Below are 13755 nucleotides of genomic sequence, written 5' to 3'. Positions count from 1 at the left end.
GGGAATCCACCTGGGTGGTTCTCCACTGATGGGGGTCAGATGTGGACCTGCTCAGGAGCTCCTGGAGCTCAGGGCAACGTGCCCGCGCAAAGTGGAGAGAGAAGGTGCTCTCACCAAATGTTCTTCCCAGGTTGAGGCAACGTGCTTCCAGCAGTGCAAGAACTCATCTGAGCATCCGTTCCTTCTGAACTGTTCTCCAGTTCCACCTGCTTTTGGCCTGAGAGAAATGCAACTGGCTGAGGAACACAGATGAAACGGAATGTTTGTAGGACTGGATGTTTTTGCCTGCTCATGCAATTCAATTATTGAGCTGATGATTCAAAAAGCATGTCGTCCTATAATTGCCTCTTCAGCTGAGCTTAATAACGCTGTCCCTCTTATTACAATGAGAGCCACACTTGTAGTACTTGTTGAAATCAATGTAAAGCAGGGGTGTCACACTTGTTACGGGCCAGTCATAACAGTATACCACAAGTTACAGCTAAACATCTATCTGAATTATTTTTAAACTCTTTCAATGGCAGCCATTTTCAGACCCTCCCATGTGAAAAAAAGAAGAAATGCAAAAGACTTAAAATTACGTACCTGGGATTGAAAAATATGTCTCTGTAAATGAATGAGTTTTGAGATTACGGTTCTGTTCGCATTTGGCACTGTAAGGGAAGAAAAGGCAACCCCCCTCCCCCCAAAAAAAATATTTTCTTTTTTTTTTTCTTTTTTTGCTGTCAGAAACACATTTGAAATGAAACCGTCAGTTGTTGTTCCTTATACCTCAGACGTTCTATGGAAGAACCCTGATAATCCATCATCAATAGGCCTAATGGCATAGGTTAAGTTATTTAAAAGGTTTTTGTTGCTTTTATTAAATCTTTGTGAAATATATGAACTGGATGACCAAGAGTCAACAGGTGAATAAATTTTTTTTGTTAGTTTTTTTTCTGACTATTATTTTGAGGGAAAGTAAAAATAATTTACGCTATATGCTAGCTATTAGGGTAATTACATTATATATCAACTGCATTTGATCATTAGCGTTTTTATAACTCATACTAGTTTTGAAGCCAAGGAAAAATTGTGAATCGTTTTTGCAGGTCATGTAAAATTTGAGAGTAAAATATTCAGCATCAAATTCAGCGTTAAATTTTTGCTGTGAATAGTTTTTTAGAATAAAAAGTATTCTAAAAAATTTACTGTGTGTGATCCAAAATAATGTATACAACTGTCACCAGAATACAGATATTCACGGTTCAGCATTTACGAATGTACCTATGACAGTTTTTTGGGGCGGTGAAAGCCCTCCATTAGCTTCTGAAAATGTCTTTCCTTGCAATGTAATCAGAAAAAAAGCAAAACAAGCCATGTTGTGGCATCTTACGTCCAATGAACTATGTTGAAGTGAATTAAGGAACTAAATTTAGACAAAAATTGTGCCATCTCGTGGCTGTTTGGTGCCAAGGAACTATGCTATATGTTATATATTCCTACATTTTTCATGAGTGGGTGGACCCTTCAGATTAAATTTGTTGAGAATGGACCATCAAAGTACTTTTTCCCCCTGTACGAAGACAAAGGCGCAGGTCTTTGTCTGACATTGTGAGCCAGTCCACGTATTTATTCTCATTGGTTGAAAAATAAATGCATTTAAAACACAGCCCGCGTTTTTAAATGTGTCAGCAAGGAATATGATGATTTATATCAACCTGCAAGTCGAACTCACACTTGTCACATTCTCAATGCTAAAACTTGGTCCTTCATATGAATCTACATGGCGTCGTCCATCGCGGGCCCCCCTCTACTGCTGGCTGCCGCCGAGCCTCCGCGGTTTAAATGGGCCAAGTTGAGACGCGGCGGTGAGTGCAAATCGTGTTTGGTCTGCGTCTGTGAACTTCAGCCTGACTCCACTCTAGCACACACGCCCGCGCGCGCACAAACTCACGCACGCGCAGGCACACACACTGACGTAAAAACAAAACAAAACAAAACTTTAAGCTCTATGGTTACGAAAATACAACCCCAATTTACCCAGATGGTTTAATGCACGGATATAGGCGGAGTGTGTAGAAACGAAACACGAGTGACACCGCAGAAATCATTTCCAGTCCAAGCCAAGGCAATAAATCATTTAAAAAAAAACGGGGAGGCGGGGGGCAGGGGGGGCAGGGCGGGGAGGTGCGCGCGTTAATGATCCCCGTATGCAGCATCATGTCCGCGCCCGGCGCGCGCAGCATGTCAGGTATTAGCAGAGAGTGTGTGTGGGTGCATGTGGGAGGTAGGAAGCTGTGGGGCTGGCGGAGAGCGCTGCCGCCACTGCAAGCGTCACACTGCTGAATGGGAATCTATCCGGCAACTCCAGCAGACCGCTGTCTCATACGCGCGCCCTGCGTAAAACCAAGCGGCGCGTCTCCAAGTGTGGCTCGGGCCGACCCACAGGCGGCGAGCGCGCTCAGCAGCTCGGATCGGACGTCCACTTTTCCCGCACTTGTTCCCGACTTGCAGCGGCTCACAACAGCAGCATGCCGGCCATCAAGAAGGAGCGCCTGGACGGCGACGACATGGCTTTGGCCGCCTTCAACCAGTCCGAATACTTGGCCCCTTTAAACGCCGCCGCGATCCCCGTGGTGACTCCGCACCCGCCGCCTTACGAGCACATTTTGGCCCATCACCGCGCGTACTTGGGGCTCCACGACTCGACGCTGCATCACCAGCACCTTCAGCACGCCACGGACGACTTGATGCTGGAGCGGTTCTCCTCCATCCCGGACTTCCAGCCGTTCTTTGACAACGGCGAGCCGTGCATCGAGGTGGAGTGCGGGGAAAACAAGGCTTTGCTTTATATTAACAAACTATGTCAGGGCAGCAAAGGACCCTCCATTAAATACAGGGGCGAGTGGCTCACTCCCAACGAGTTCCAGTTTGTCAGTGGTCGCGAGACAGCCAAAGACTGGAAACGGAGTATTCGACACAAAGGTAAGCTGTGGCATCACTGGGAGCCGATACATTTAGGCTCTTTTTTGTTTGGCCGAGTGGAGTTATTACTTATTAGATGAGCCAAGACAAAGTTCGTCCACTTTACTAGAGGAACAGTCAAGAGTGCTCTTCGGGGCTGAAGTGGAAAAAGGGACAACTACATCACTTTTATTTCTCTTGGTTTGTGTTCTAAGCCATGTTGTAAAGTTGACTTTGTGATAGTTTCATTTAAGCAGTTTTGTTGTTGTCTACTTTCTGTTGCTATGTTCAATCTCGAGCTGCTTTACTAACCCACGTTTATTGCAGGGATTCCCAAACTGTGGTGCGCATGCACATGGGGGTACCGGTCTGCTAAAATAATCACTTTAAATTTATTCCCCCCCCCCATTCTCTTTCTGCCATGTATTATCAAGAGCGTTAATGTGAATATTTCCTTATGTTCATATTTGCATAATTCTTTATGAAGCTATTTTAATGCCTACGAAAGGTTGTCTTTTGATTTTTTTTGAGGGGTTACATCAATTCTGCCAAGATTTTGAAGTGAGTGTGTGGCTTAAAAAGTTTGGGATGGACTACTTTTATAGGAACACCATCACCCAAGAGAGATACAAAAAAGTACTATTTCCACAACTTATGCATACTGTATTTAGCTGTTCACAAAATCCATAGTGGTGATGTTCACTCTCCAGTCTCAGAAGTTTGCGTTTTGGGGATGGTTAGATGCTCGTCAATGTCAGCCCGGAAAGATTTGTTGTGATTCAGCCAGCTACAAGTTTGCATTTTAATCCATATCCTTTGGTCAGGTGATGTCCATAGTGAGGGATGCTTAGGGGGCGCTGGTCCATACATTTTTCTTTAAACATAAAAATATTTAATATGAACACTTAATTGTTCTGAATTAAATTTCAAGCTACTTAAATGGTTTTAAAAGGGCTTTGTTTTGATTTCTTGGCGTGGATACGCAAACTTTGCAGGGATATTGATGGGGCTCAAAAACTTTAGTATTTTTATGGATACATCGCCGAACTACATGAGAATTAAATTTGAGTATTTTTACGCCCCCCCCCCCCCCCCACACTGACACATTTTTAAGCCAGGTTGAGGTGACACCTTCAGATGTATTGGGGGCGGGGTGTGGGGGCGGGGGTTCATTCACCCCAAGGCCTGAAGTGATCAAGCAAATAGTCATAACAAAATCCGGATCCTTGTGCTGGATATTTGACATTGACTTCTTGGTGACTGATAAGAAAATAAAATGTGTTGTGGTTGCGTTCAGGTTATGCGCGCATGTTCTTTTCCACTCATTCGGCGGTTGTTTGTGTTGCAGGGAAAAGTCTCAAGACACTCATGTCCAAAGGAATCTTACAGGTGCATCCTCCAATCTGCGATTGTCCAGGTTGTCGAATCTCCTCTCCCGTGGTAAGCATATTTCATCTTCTGTCAATTACTTTTGCGCTGACGTAGATGTGCTACATTGGGTCCATTGATAGTTAGCTCAAACTTGTTTGCACAAAATATGGGAAATTTATTCTAGTTTTGTAGCAAAAACTCAGTCAAGTCACTCTTTTTTTTGGGTGATATTCTCTGATGTTTTTGTTCTTTGAAGTCATGTTTCTACAAAGTTGCAATTTTCAGTCGGTCACGATGAAGTCTGCAATGGTAAACCGTGATTTGGGTTGTGCTTCCACCGTGTGTGCGGAGGTGGGATCGAGAGAATTTTGTCAGCTCCATTAACAGTGTGTCCCATTAAAGAAGTCAACAAATATGAGGCGCATGACAGTGCTGATGTTATCCGTAAACAAGAATCATGCTTCAAAACTATAACTTGTGTTCTTCCCGTTGTATACCTTGCATAAAAATGACCTCTTTGCCAATCAATCACTGGGCAGCCATGTGTCTCTTGCTCCACCCACCGTTGTTTATAAATAGTACCAAAAAGTATGACAGCACAACTTGGAAGGGTGAAACAAATGGGTCGCAATTTGGCTTATTTCTGATAAATCGGACTAAAAACCACCCGATCTAGTTTGTGTGCGAAAGCAGCAACAGATATTTCATTGCCGTGTTTGTTTTGCCGCACAGTTGCATGATGGGTAAGCGTGTTTAGGGAGCGCTGCCTTTGTTTATAACCTTTCCGTTGAAGACCCTACAGGCACACTGTGACAGATTTGACAGTAATTTTCTCTCAGCGTGAATACCGAATGCACTTCCAGCCTTTCAAAGACGCCGAGCATCAAACGGCCATTTATCCCGAGACAACGAGCTGTCTGGCTTTGTGCGTGTGCGTGCGTGTTTTGCGTTAACTGTCGGTCACTGTTCAGTCAGCCTCCTCACCTGGCTGACAAGCGCTTGTTTGCCCGCTCCGTCCCCTAGAGCTTGACTCGGGGGCCAACGCCAAACCTGGAGGCCCCGCAGATGTGTCACGATTATGGCATCGGCTCTCTGTGCGTGTCAGCTTTGCGCAAGATCACACACACACGCACGCACGCACGGCAGATCTGTTCACACAGGTGTGCTGAGTTGTGGGTCTGCATGTGTGTGTTTTCATCACCACGCCGCGCATCTGTTGTCGCTCCCAAGCCCTAATCTTGAGGGAAGGGTGTAAGAGGCTTAGCGCGCTACTGAGTGTGGCTACCGCTGATTATTGTGTGTGAGACACGCAAGGCGAAGGCGCCTGAGATAAGACGGAGGTGTTTGAGTGATACAGGTAAACTGGCGACATTTTCACAAGAGCTCGAGCCCAAAAGAGAGCTCGGCCCAAACCAATTACCTCAGGGAGGTAAAGGATGGGAAACCAGATGCGGTCTGATTGCGTTTTTCCGAGAATTTGATCATTTCAGCATGCTTGCATGTGTTTACGCTCAAGAGTAAGGTTATCGTTGATTGACTTTTTGGCTTGTCTCGGCACGTATTCTTCAACCTCAATTTGCAGACGCGATGGACTGAAACGTTGCTATTGACGTAAGTGTGGATACGAGGGGCCGAAGCTTGTTGTTGTTATGGTCCTCGTTTCCTCGTCTGGCGGTGAAGCCTGAAGTTTAACCCGGCGACTGAATACCACCATGACGCCTTAGGACACCCACGTGCGCACTGTGCATGCGCACACACACACACACACACGCACACACGCCCACTCCCACTCGCACGCATACGCAGGCTAAGAATGTCAGCAGTTTCACGCGAGGGTGAGACGGCGGAGGGAAGGCAGCGGGGCTTGTATGGCCTCTATGGCGTCGCTCCCCCTCCCCTCTGACTCCCTTCAGGGCATGGCAGCCAGCACTCCCCGAACCAATACCCCCCCCCCCCTCCCCATCCATCCCAACATCCCTCTCTCCCTCCCTCTCACACACTATACGCCTGCCTACTGACACAAATTACCTCATGCAGACATTTATTTTGAAAGTTTGACAGCTGAACTTTAAGTGATCTCGCTCCGCTATAGGCATAAGACGAGCTTTCGTGAAAAAAAAAAAAAAAAAGTACAGCTGGTGGGAAGACGTTCCACCTGCCTGCTCAGGCCTCGTGCAAGATAATTGCAGCGTCAGCGCCGACTGGAGCTCTTTGTCATGTTGGCACACATGCTTGACAGTTAGTGATTAAATTATATGTGTAACGTCATGTGTTCACACTAGAGGGATTGATAGGCTGTTGATTGTCATTCTCCTCCTTAGCCTAATGCGGGATCATCAGGTGTTGAAGTTGTTTAATGGACGTATTAAATGCTGCCTATTCCGTATAACTGGGTCTATAAAAGGCAGAAAGTTTCCTGGGATAGTTTAATCCTATGGCCCTCGCTCTAAATGTGGTGTTTGTTCACTTTTATGTGTGCGCATCTGTGTGTGCGTACGCACGTGCGTGTGTGCGTGTGTGTAAGTGTGTGTGTGTGTGAGTCCAAGGTGGCCGGCTGATTAGCAAGCTGTGTGTGCATGCGTGTGTTTGCGTCTCCTCCCGGGAGAGCTCGGCTTCCTCTACTCTGTTATTTCAGCGGAACTGGCGGAGGATGGGAGGAAATTACAGTCGCCTCCTCTGGCTCATAAAGCCCCCCCCCCCCCGCCCATCCAATCATGGGCCCCCCTTCCCGCCGTTGCAAAACGGAATTAAACCCACACGTTCACAAACATCTGTGGAAATGGCCGCAATACACTGTTGTGCTTCAAAATAAAAGCTAATTCCTGAGGTGGAGTCTCCATTGGGTCGCTGGGCTTGTGTTTGCGTCTATGCGTGTTGCTGAAGCTATGTTGCTATGGTAACGCCAGTATAGGCCATTGGCTGAGAAGTGTGCAGAATTGTGGTCACGTGGAGTGTGTTTGTGCATTTTCCGACCAAGTGAGACTCCAAGGATGTGCTCCTTTAAGCAGGCTAATGGAGATCAATAGTAACTGCGACATGTGTCGGACATGTTGCGAACACTTGTGCACTTGTGACTTGTTGTTTTTCCTCTTAAATTCATTCAAGTTGAATTGGGTAATGATTGGCTTTAACTGGTGTCCAATTTCCCAAACGCACTAAATGGACTGAAAGGCAAGTCCATGTTTGTGTTTACTTGCATGCACAAGCAAACTTTATGTTGCTCAGTATGTCAGTGTGAGACAGTTGAAATAAGTTGAAGCATCCTTCTATTAGTTTGTGTTTTTTTTCCCAATAAAAGCCAAGAGATATTGTTGTGAAAACTCTTCCTCCCAACATCTGTGGGCGCATGCTGTTTCAACATGTGACTTCCACTAGTTGTCGTCACATTGGGCCCTTGCACACGATCCTGCGCCGTCTTCTGACATACATTAGCAACAAGCTCCAACAAGAAGACTTCAGCGACTACAAGGAAGTGAAATACACTGTTAGTCAGCAAGGTAATCGAAATCACACATGATCGTGATAATGCCTTGACTGGCATATTGTATGAACAACTTTTGGATTATTATTGATGATAAAACATGACGGAGAGTCAGATAAAGAGTGGATGAATTAAAATGCTGAAAGATAAATGAGGGCAATCTGAGTTTATCTTGGATCCCTTTGCACGACGTAACTGATGATTCCAAATGATTGCATTCCTTAGAGGTGGTGTGAGCGTTTGCGTGACTAAGCCTCATCAAAGTGCTTGTTCAAACCTCGAGGAGATGCCGTTTTAGTGGTATTTTTAATTAATTGTGCCATTGCATCTCACGAAACTCATCTGAGGTGTGTTTGTGATACAACCCTGTCTTCGCCTCCACTTCCGCCATCACAAAGATCCAGTAGCAACCTGTCTGGAAAGCTCCCCCGCGGTGGTCTTGGCGGTCCAATCCAAACATGCAGGCGGCGGGAGAATGAGGGAGGAGGAGGGCGAGGGGGGAGAAGGGCGGGATTGGGGGTGGTTGAGACAAGAGGGACAGGGGAGCGTGAGAGGCGCGTTGGCACGCTTGACTGCACCGCCACTGACCTCCCAGCGCCGCTCCAGCACTACCCCCCCTCCCCTTCCCTCCGCCTCGCCGCCCTCTCGCCCTCTGTGCACCGCCGCTCTCTCCCGTCACCGCAAACCCCCCTGCAGCAAAACTCCCGCCCCCCTCCCCTCGCTACCTCCCCTCCCTCCTTTTGCCCTGCGCCGCTCCATTGGGCTGAAACTGCCGCTCGACTCAGCGCGTGGGGGCCAAGGGTGCAGATGAATGCGAGTGTATGTGTGTGTGTGTGCGGGTGTGCGTGCGTGTGCGTGCGTGTGCGTGTGTGTCTTTGTTTTTGTGTGTGTGTGTGGGAAGGTGGGGGACTTGGTCGCATGCCTGCCCGCCTCACGATGCTTTCTCACTTTTCTTCCCTCCTTTTCAAAAAGCCGAAAAAGAACAGCAAAGTTTTGTCTATTATAGTACGCAGTTACGCTTATTCAACCAAATGCATTCTAGTTGATGAGTCGTTTATATATTTATCTTTTTATAAATATATTTTGGTATAGAGTGGTACCTTGACTTTCGTGTTCAGTTTGTTCCGTGACCAAGGTCGTAACAATTTACTTATTTAAAAATCCTCTATTGAAATGAATATAAATTCTATGAATACATTTCAGACATTTATTACTCAAGAAACTAGCACAATAAAAGCGAATATAAAGTGCTAGAGTATGCACTGTAGTATGCATTGGATGTTGTGTTGGTGTTCCTTTAAGGGGTGTGGCCTTGTGAGTGTTTTCATATCATGGTTGTGTGTTGTACTGTTTGTGTTGTTCAATAAATAGCAGAAAATGTAAAAATCATGTAAAAATACTTTTAAATTGGGGCACTTGGAAATCAAGATACTTGGAAAAAGCCATTCTGAACAGAATCATCTTCAGTTGTTTTGAAGTTGTTTTGAAACGTACCCCTCTCGCTTCACCCATGTACGGTGTATGCTATGATGATATTTCCAAGCTTAGTTTCACGAGACAAGATCACGATGATTCCTGTTCATATAGAAAATGCAAATGTCGTAATTAATCTACTTGCCATGACCACTTTTTATGTGTTTGTTCCACAACCTAAAACAACAGCTTGTCGTCTGGGACACACTTTGCTCGAGAGGCGTTACGAACACGAACGCTATGACACCGTCGTGTTCCGTCATGACTGTTTTGACTGTGACGTGTTTGAGCATGCTCAGACGGAACACTTAACAAACGAACTAGCTAGGCTAGTTTGTCTCAGAAACTGGCTGAAAGAGGAGAAATTCACTCGGTCCCAACAGTGACCTCATACAGTTGAAGTAATCTGCAATCTCCGGGGCCATTTTTCCATCACTGCACTTGTGCAAAAGTGGGTGAACAGCTGGCTTAACTCAAGTTACGAAGGGACTTGCACTTAGATGTGTCTATGGTTGTTGCTTTTTAAAAAGTTTTTGGCTCAGATAATGATACACAGAGTGAAGAGAAGTTGTTCTAAGCGTTGTTTTTACAATTAGCATTCCAAGTCCGTCGATGGGGAAAATGTCTTCTTCTTGATTTTGTTTTGACAATTGAGAAAGTTGGAAAGTTTGCTACTGCCACCTACAGGAAGGAAATATAAGAGCATGTCCTACTGTGTAAATAAATTCCTGTTTGTAATCTAGTCGTCAACTAAAATTCATTTGAACTGTGTTGCTTGTACTGTAGTTAATTCTGTTTTGCTGCCGTTTTATTATTTTGGTCATGGGCCTCAATGTATTTGTCTCTCCAGCGTTACAAAGGTCACAAGTTGCGTGTGTTGCTAATGTGTGTTTTTCGTAAACAAACTGCGACTTTGGCATAACAGCAACGGTACTTTCAATTGCGTTTGTCTTCTCTGCGTGATGGCACAACGTGTTGTCTCGCCATCTTTCCATATTCTCGTCACGTACTTTTGGCACTAATAACCTATTTCATACAGACGTTATCTGGAATATCAAGCAAATCATACCCAGCGTATTAGAGGGTTAGCTAGGGGGAAATGTGGTTACTGCCAACATTGTAAACACTTTAATCAAACCACTACTTTAATCCGGTTATTGGCGGTAATCAGGTTACGTTTGTCGTGTTTGCATACTGAGTGATCTCAATCTAACCGGCGTGTGGCTAATCACCATCCAGGCACGAACCTGTGAAAATGTCACCTCGGATTCCACGCGCCAGGGCCAGACATGAGGTGGCGAGACTAAACAAAATAAGGATTTGTACGTGGTGATGAAGTGGACCTGAAGCTCGTACACACAGGACATGCTGCTGTTTGTTTTGGCCTTTTTTCAGCGCTTTTATTTGAGCGTGGTAATGACCGCTTCACCCCACCCTCATGCCATTGTGCACACCCGCCCCCTCAGCCCCTCTCCTTCCCTGTCATCTCTTCACCCACCCCTTCCCCTTCCCCTTCCCCAAAGCGCTCACGCCAAGTCGGCCCGCCATCCCGCCTCCACACACACACAGGAAAACACACACACAAGGCGAGGTAACGGCAGACAGGCGCGTGACTCATTAGGCATTCGTCCCCTAGGGAGTTTGCTGGGGGGGCGCGTGCGAGGGGGAGCTAGCGCCGCAGCTGCAGGAATGTCACGGGCGGCTACCACAGTGTGTGTGTGTGTGGGGGGGGTGCATGTGTGCGTGTGTGTGTGTGGGAGGGTGTGAGCTTGCTAATGCTGTTTGGAGCCAGCGGCAGGCCACCTTTCAGGAAATAACGCAAGGGAAGTGAGGGGAAGAAAAAAAAATGAAGAAAAAAAAACACCCTTCTTATTCGTTTTTTCCACCAAGAGCGCAGTTAAAGGTCCGAAATAAATTTGGAGGGATTGATTGCTTTATAATCACTGTTTGAATTTAGCCGCCTCTGCTTGCCAAAGTTGTGTATGGTGTAGTCGATTACAAACAAGATGGTTTTGTTGATTTCCAGTTAAGCCTTGGCAAAGAACTCATCAATTGATGATCACCACTTCAATTGATTTGGTTATGGTGTTGTACTCACGACAGACAGAATGCAATCAGATCTCATGAGTGGAGCCTCGGCATTTAATGCTGTATTAAGTAACATTTGACCGTAAAGTGGTCGCGAAAATCATTTTGATAGGCGACTGGCTTATGATTGGACAATGGTGTGCACAAGGTTTGGTTAAGACACAGTCTCCGAAACTAAAAGTGTTTAATAAAGATCAGTGAGGTTTTATTCATTTATTTTATTTCATTTATTTGCACATAGACGGCAAAACAATATATAATGACACAATTTGTAACATAGAAAGCATTTGTGCAGATGAAATCACAAAACCCAGATAGGGTTTACAAGATCAAACTCGCCTCGTTTTACATCTGCATATATAAATACAGATTTATAAAAAACTTTTTGAAATGTAGATTGACAACCAAGGATGCAGTGAGATCAGTATCTGTATAGGTGACAAGACTGAAAGTTTGTAATCCCGCTTGTGAAATCACCCGATTACTATAGCACCTGATACTGTACCCAGCCTCTGATATTTTAGTCATCTATTCCTCTCTTACCTTTTCATTTGTTTAAGTGCATATGAGTTTTGAGTAACTAGTTTGATCGACTGATTGATTGATGCCATTTTACTAGCCGGTCATCTATTATGTAATTTAGGTCCTCTGTAAGGTGCAGTGTACAATATGGCTAATAGCACAAAATAGTTCAAAAACTGTCAGAATGTGCTTACTTCGAGGTTTTTGACACACCTAATAATGAGAGTTTCAAGATTGTAAAAGTCTGCTTGTGCTAACAAATAATGCAAACTATTATAGACAGGCTAACAAATAGCTTTGATGTTGTGATGTAAACAATGAAATAAATATTTGAACACATACAGACATACAGAACGATGAGATAACAAATACTTTTTTTTTTTTTTTTTTTGTGACACTTTCACCTCGGAGGCCAAGGCAAGCACAACAGAAACGGCACTCACATCCTGGGCAAGTGTAATAAGCTATATATAATATATTTGAGTGAAATGTATTCCTTGTTCAATGAAATATTCTTGCACGCTTGTTCAGCAATTATGTACATTTTTTTCTGCTTGGCCATTTCAACTTATGTTCCCTTGCATGTAAAGAATAACTGTATTATTTTTTTTTATGCATAGGTACGGTCCCAGGATTTTTTTTCCTGGGGCAAAAAGGGGGCTTAACCAATACATGGGTGTGCTTAGAAAATAATTCATGAATATGTTTTGGAATATGAAATAAAAGAGGCTTAACTGGGGCTATACATATTTCTGAAGGGGTTATACCCCCCTAAAAGCCTCTACACAGCAATCTGACAGAAAACATCGCAAAAGCTGACGGAGATGCCGACTACTCCGGACCTTCTGCGCATGCGTGTGAAGTAGTACCTCTCCATACCAGCTTTTAACAGCGATGTCCAATAACGGCGGCCTTTTTTGAATGAGTGTGATTAATTCGTCTTGGCGCTCTTCTGTTCAGCTAGCCGTTATGTCAATTGAGAAGATGTGAACAATGAGCAAAGTTGATTTAGTTTTTGAGGAATAGCTTTCACAGTTTTCCCACTTTCGTCACCGCCCATTCTTGTCCAATGCACTGATTCGCTAGCTAACAGCCAATCACAATGATCAGTTATCTCGACAGCCCGACCCGCCCAGTCGCCCCCAAAAACAACGGCTCTGATTTTACGACGTTGCGGGCTACGCTAAATAGACGGCGTGTACCAACATTTCGACGGCCGATGTCAAATTGGTGTAGTGCCATCCCTGTTTATGCATGAAAAGGTGAAATCAGGGAGTAGGAATCAAAGGTTTACACGCACTGACTGTGTCTACATTGGCGATACATATTAATATACACATTGACTGGCGCCGTGGCCTGTGTTCAAAAGATCGAATCGCCGATTCGTTTTCACGTTGCGTTCTACTGTCGGTGCTGTTCTCCGATTGTAGTGTACCTGATAGATAGTTAACAGCATACGCATGCATGCCTGTGAGTTTTTTAATGTCTGAATGCGAAGCGCAGATATTTTCGTTGGCTGCGCGACTGCCAGAGAGAACGCGTGGGAGGCGATATTCATAGTGGTGCTTTTAGTGGGACTTTTATGAGAGACTTTTTTCCGCGTCTGAAAGGAAGCTGACCACACGCAGTAAGGTTGACTCTGCACACACACGGTGTGTCTTTCCTTTTAGGGCTCCTACGTGGGCTGCCAGGGGTGTGTTTTGCTCGGTGTTTTTGCTTTGGCGAACCCTCCCCCGCGTTGCGGAAGTGTTGCCGGAAGCAGTGGGAGCTCAACCTAAACTCAACCCAAGTTCTGCGTCAGTGCCACTAAAGAAAGGATTGGGGCTTTCCGGGAGAGGCAAGGGTGTGTGTGGTGTGCGGGGGTGGGGGGAGGT

The 13755-nt window shown here is 45.2% G+C and overlaps 1 protein-coding gene across 3 annotated transcripts in view; it reads left to right on the top strand.

Annotated features, from left to right (window-relative positions):
* Positions 1 to 2207: 2207 nt before the first annotated feature.
* samd11 (sterile alpha motif domain containing 11) overlaps positions 2208 to 13755 on the top strand; it is a 53052-nt gene continuing 41504 nt past the window's right edge. For 2 of the 3 annotated variants that reach the window (XM_088292007.1, XM_088292006.1), the window contains exons 1-2: positions 2208 to 2967; positions 4295 to 4386. In XM_088292007.1, the coding sequence (XP_088148133.1) occupies positions 2514 to 2967; positions 4295 to 4386 (546 nt within the window). In that variant the 5' untranslated portion in view covers positions 2208 to 2513. Of the gene's footprint in view, positions 2968 to 4294; positions 4387 to 13069; positions 13144 to 13755 lie in introns of those variants that run through there. The other variant, XM_088292008.1, reaches the window with a different exon arrangement.

This window comes from Idiotropiscis lumnitzeri, chromosome 3, assembly GCF_059441095.1.
Source record: "Idiotropiscis lumnitzeri isolate Australia: NSW breed Sydney's pygmy pipehorse chromosome 3, RoL_Ilum_1.0, whole genome shotgun sequence".
Lineage (NCBI taxonomy): Eukaryota > Metazoa > Chordata > Actinopteri > Syngnathiformes > Syngnathidae > Idiotropiscis > Idiotropiscis lumnitzeri.
Note: the sequence above shows the minus strand (reverse complement) of the source record. Positions and strands in the feature narration are given on the sequence as shown.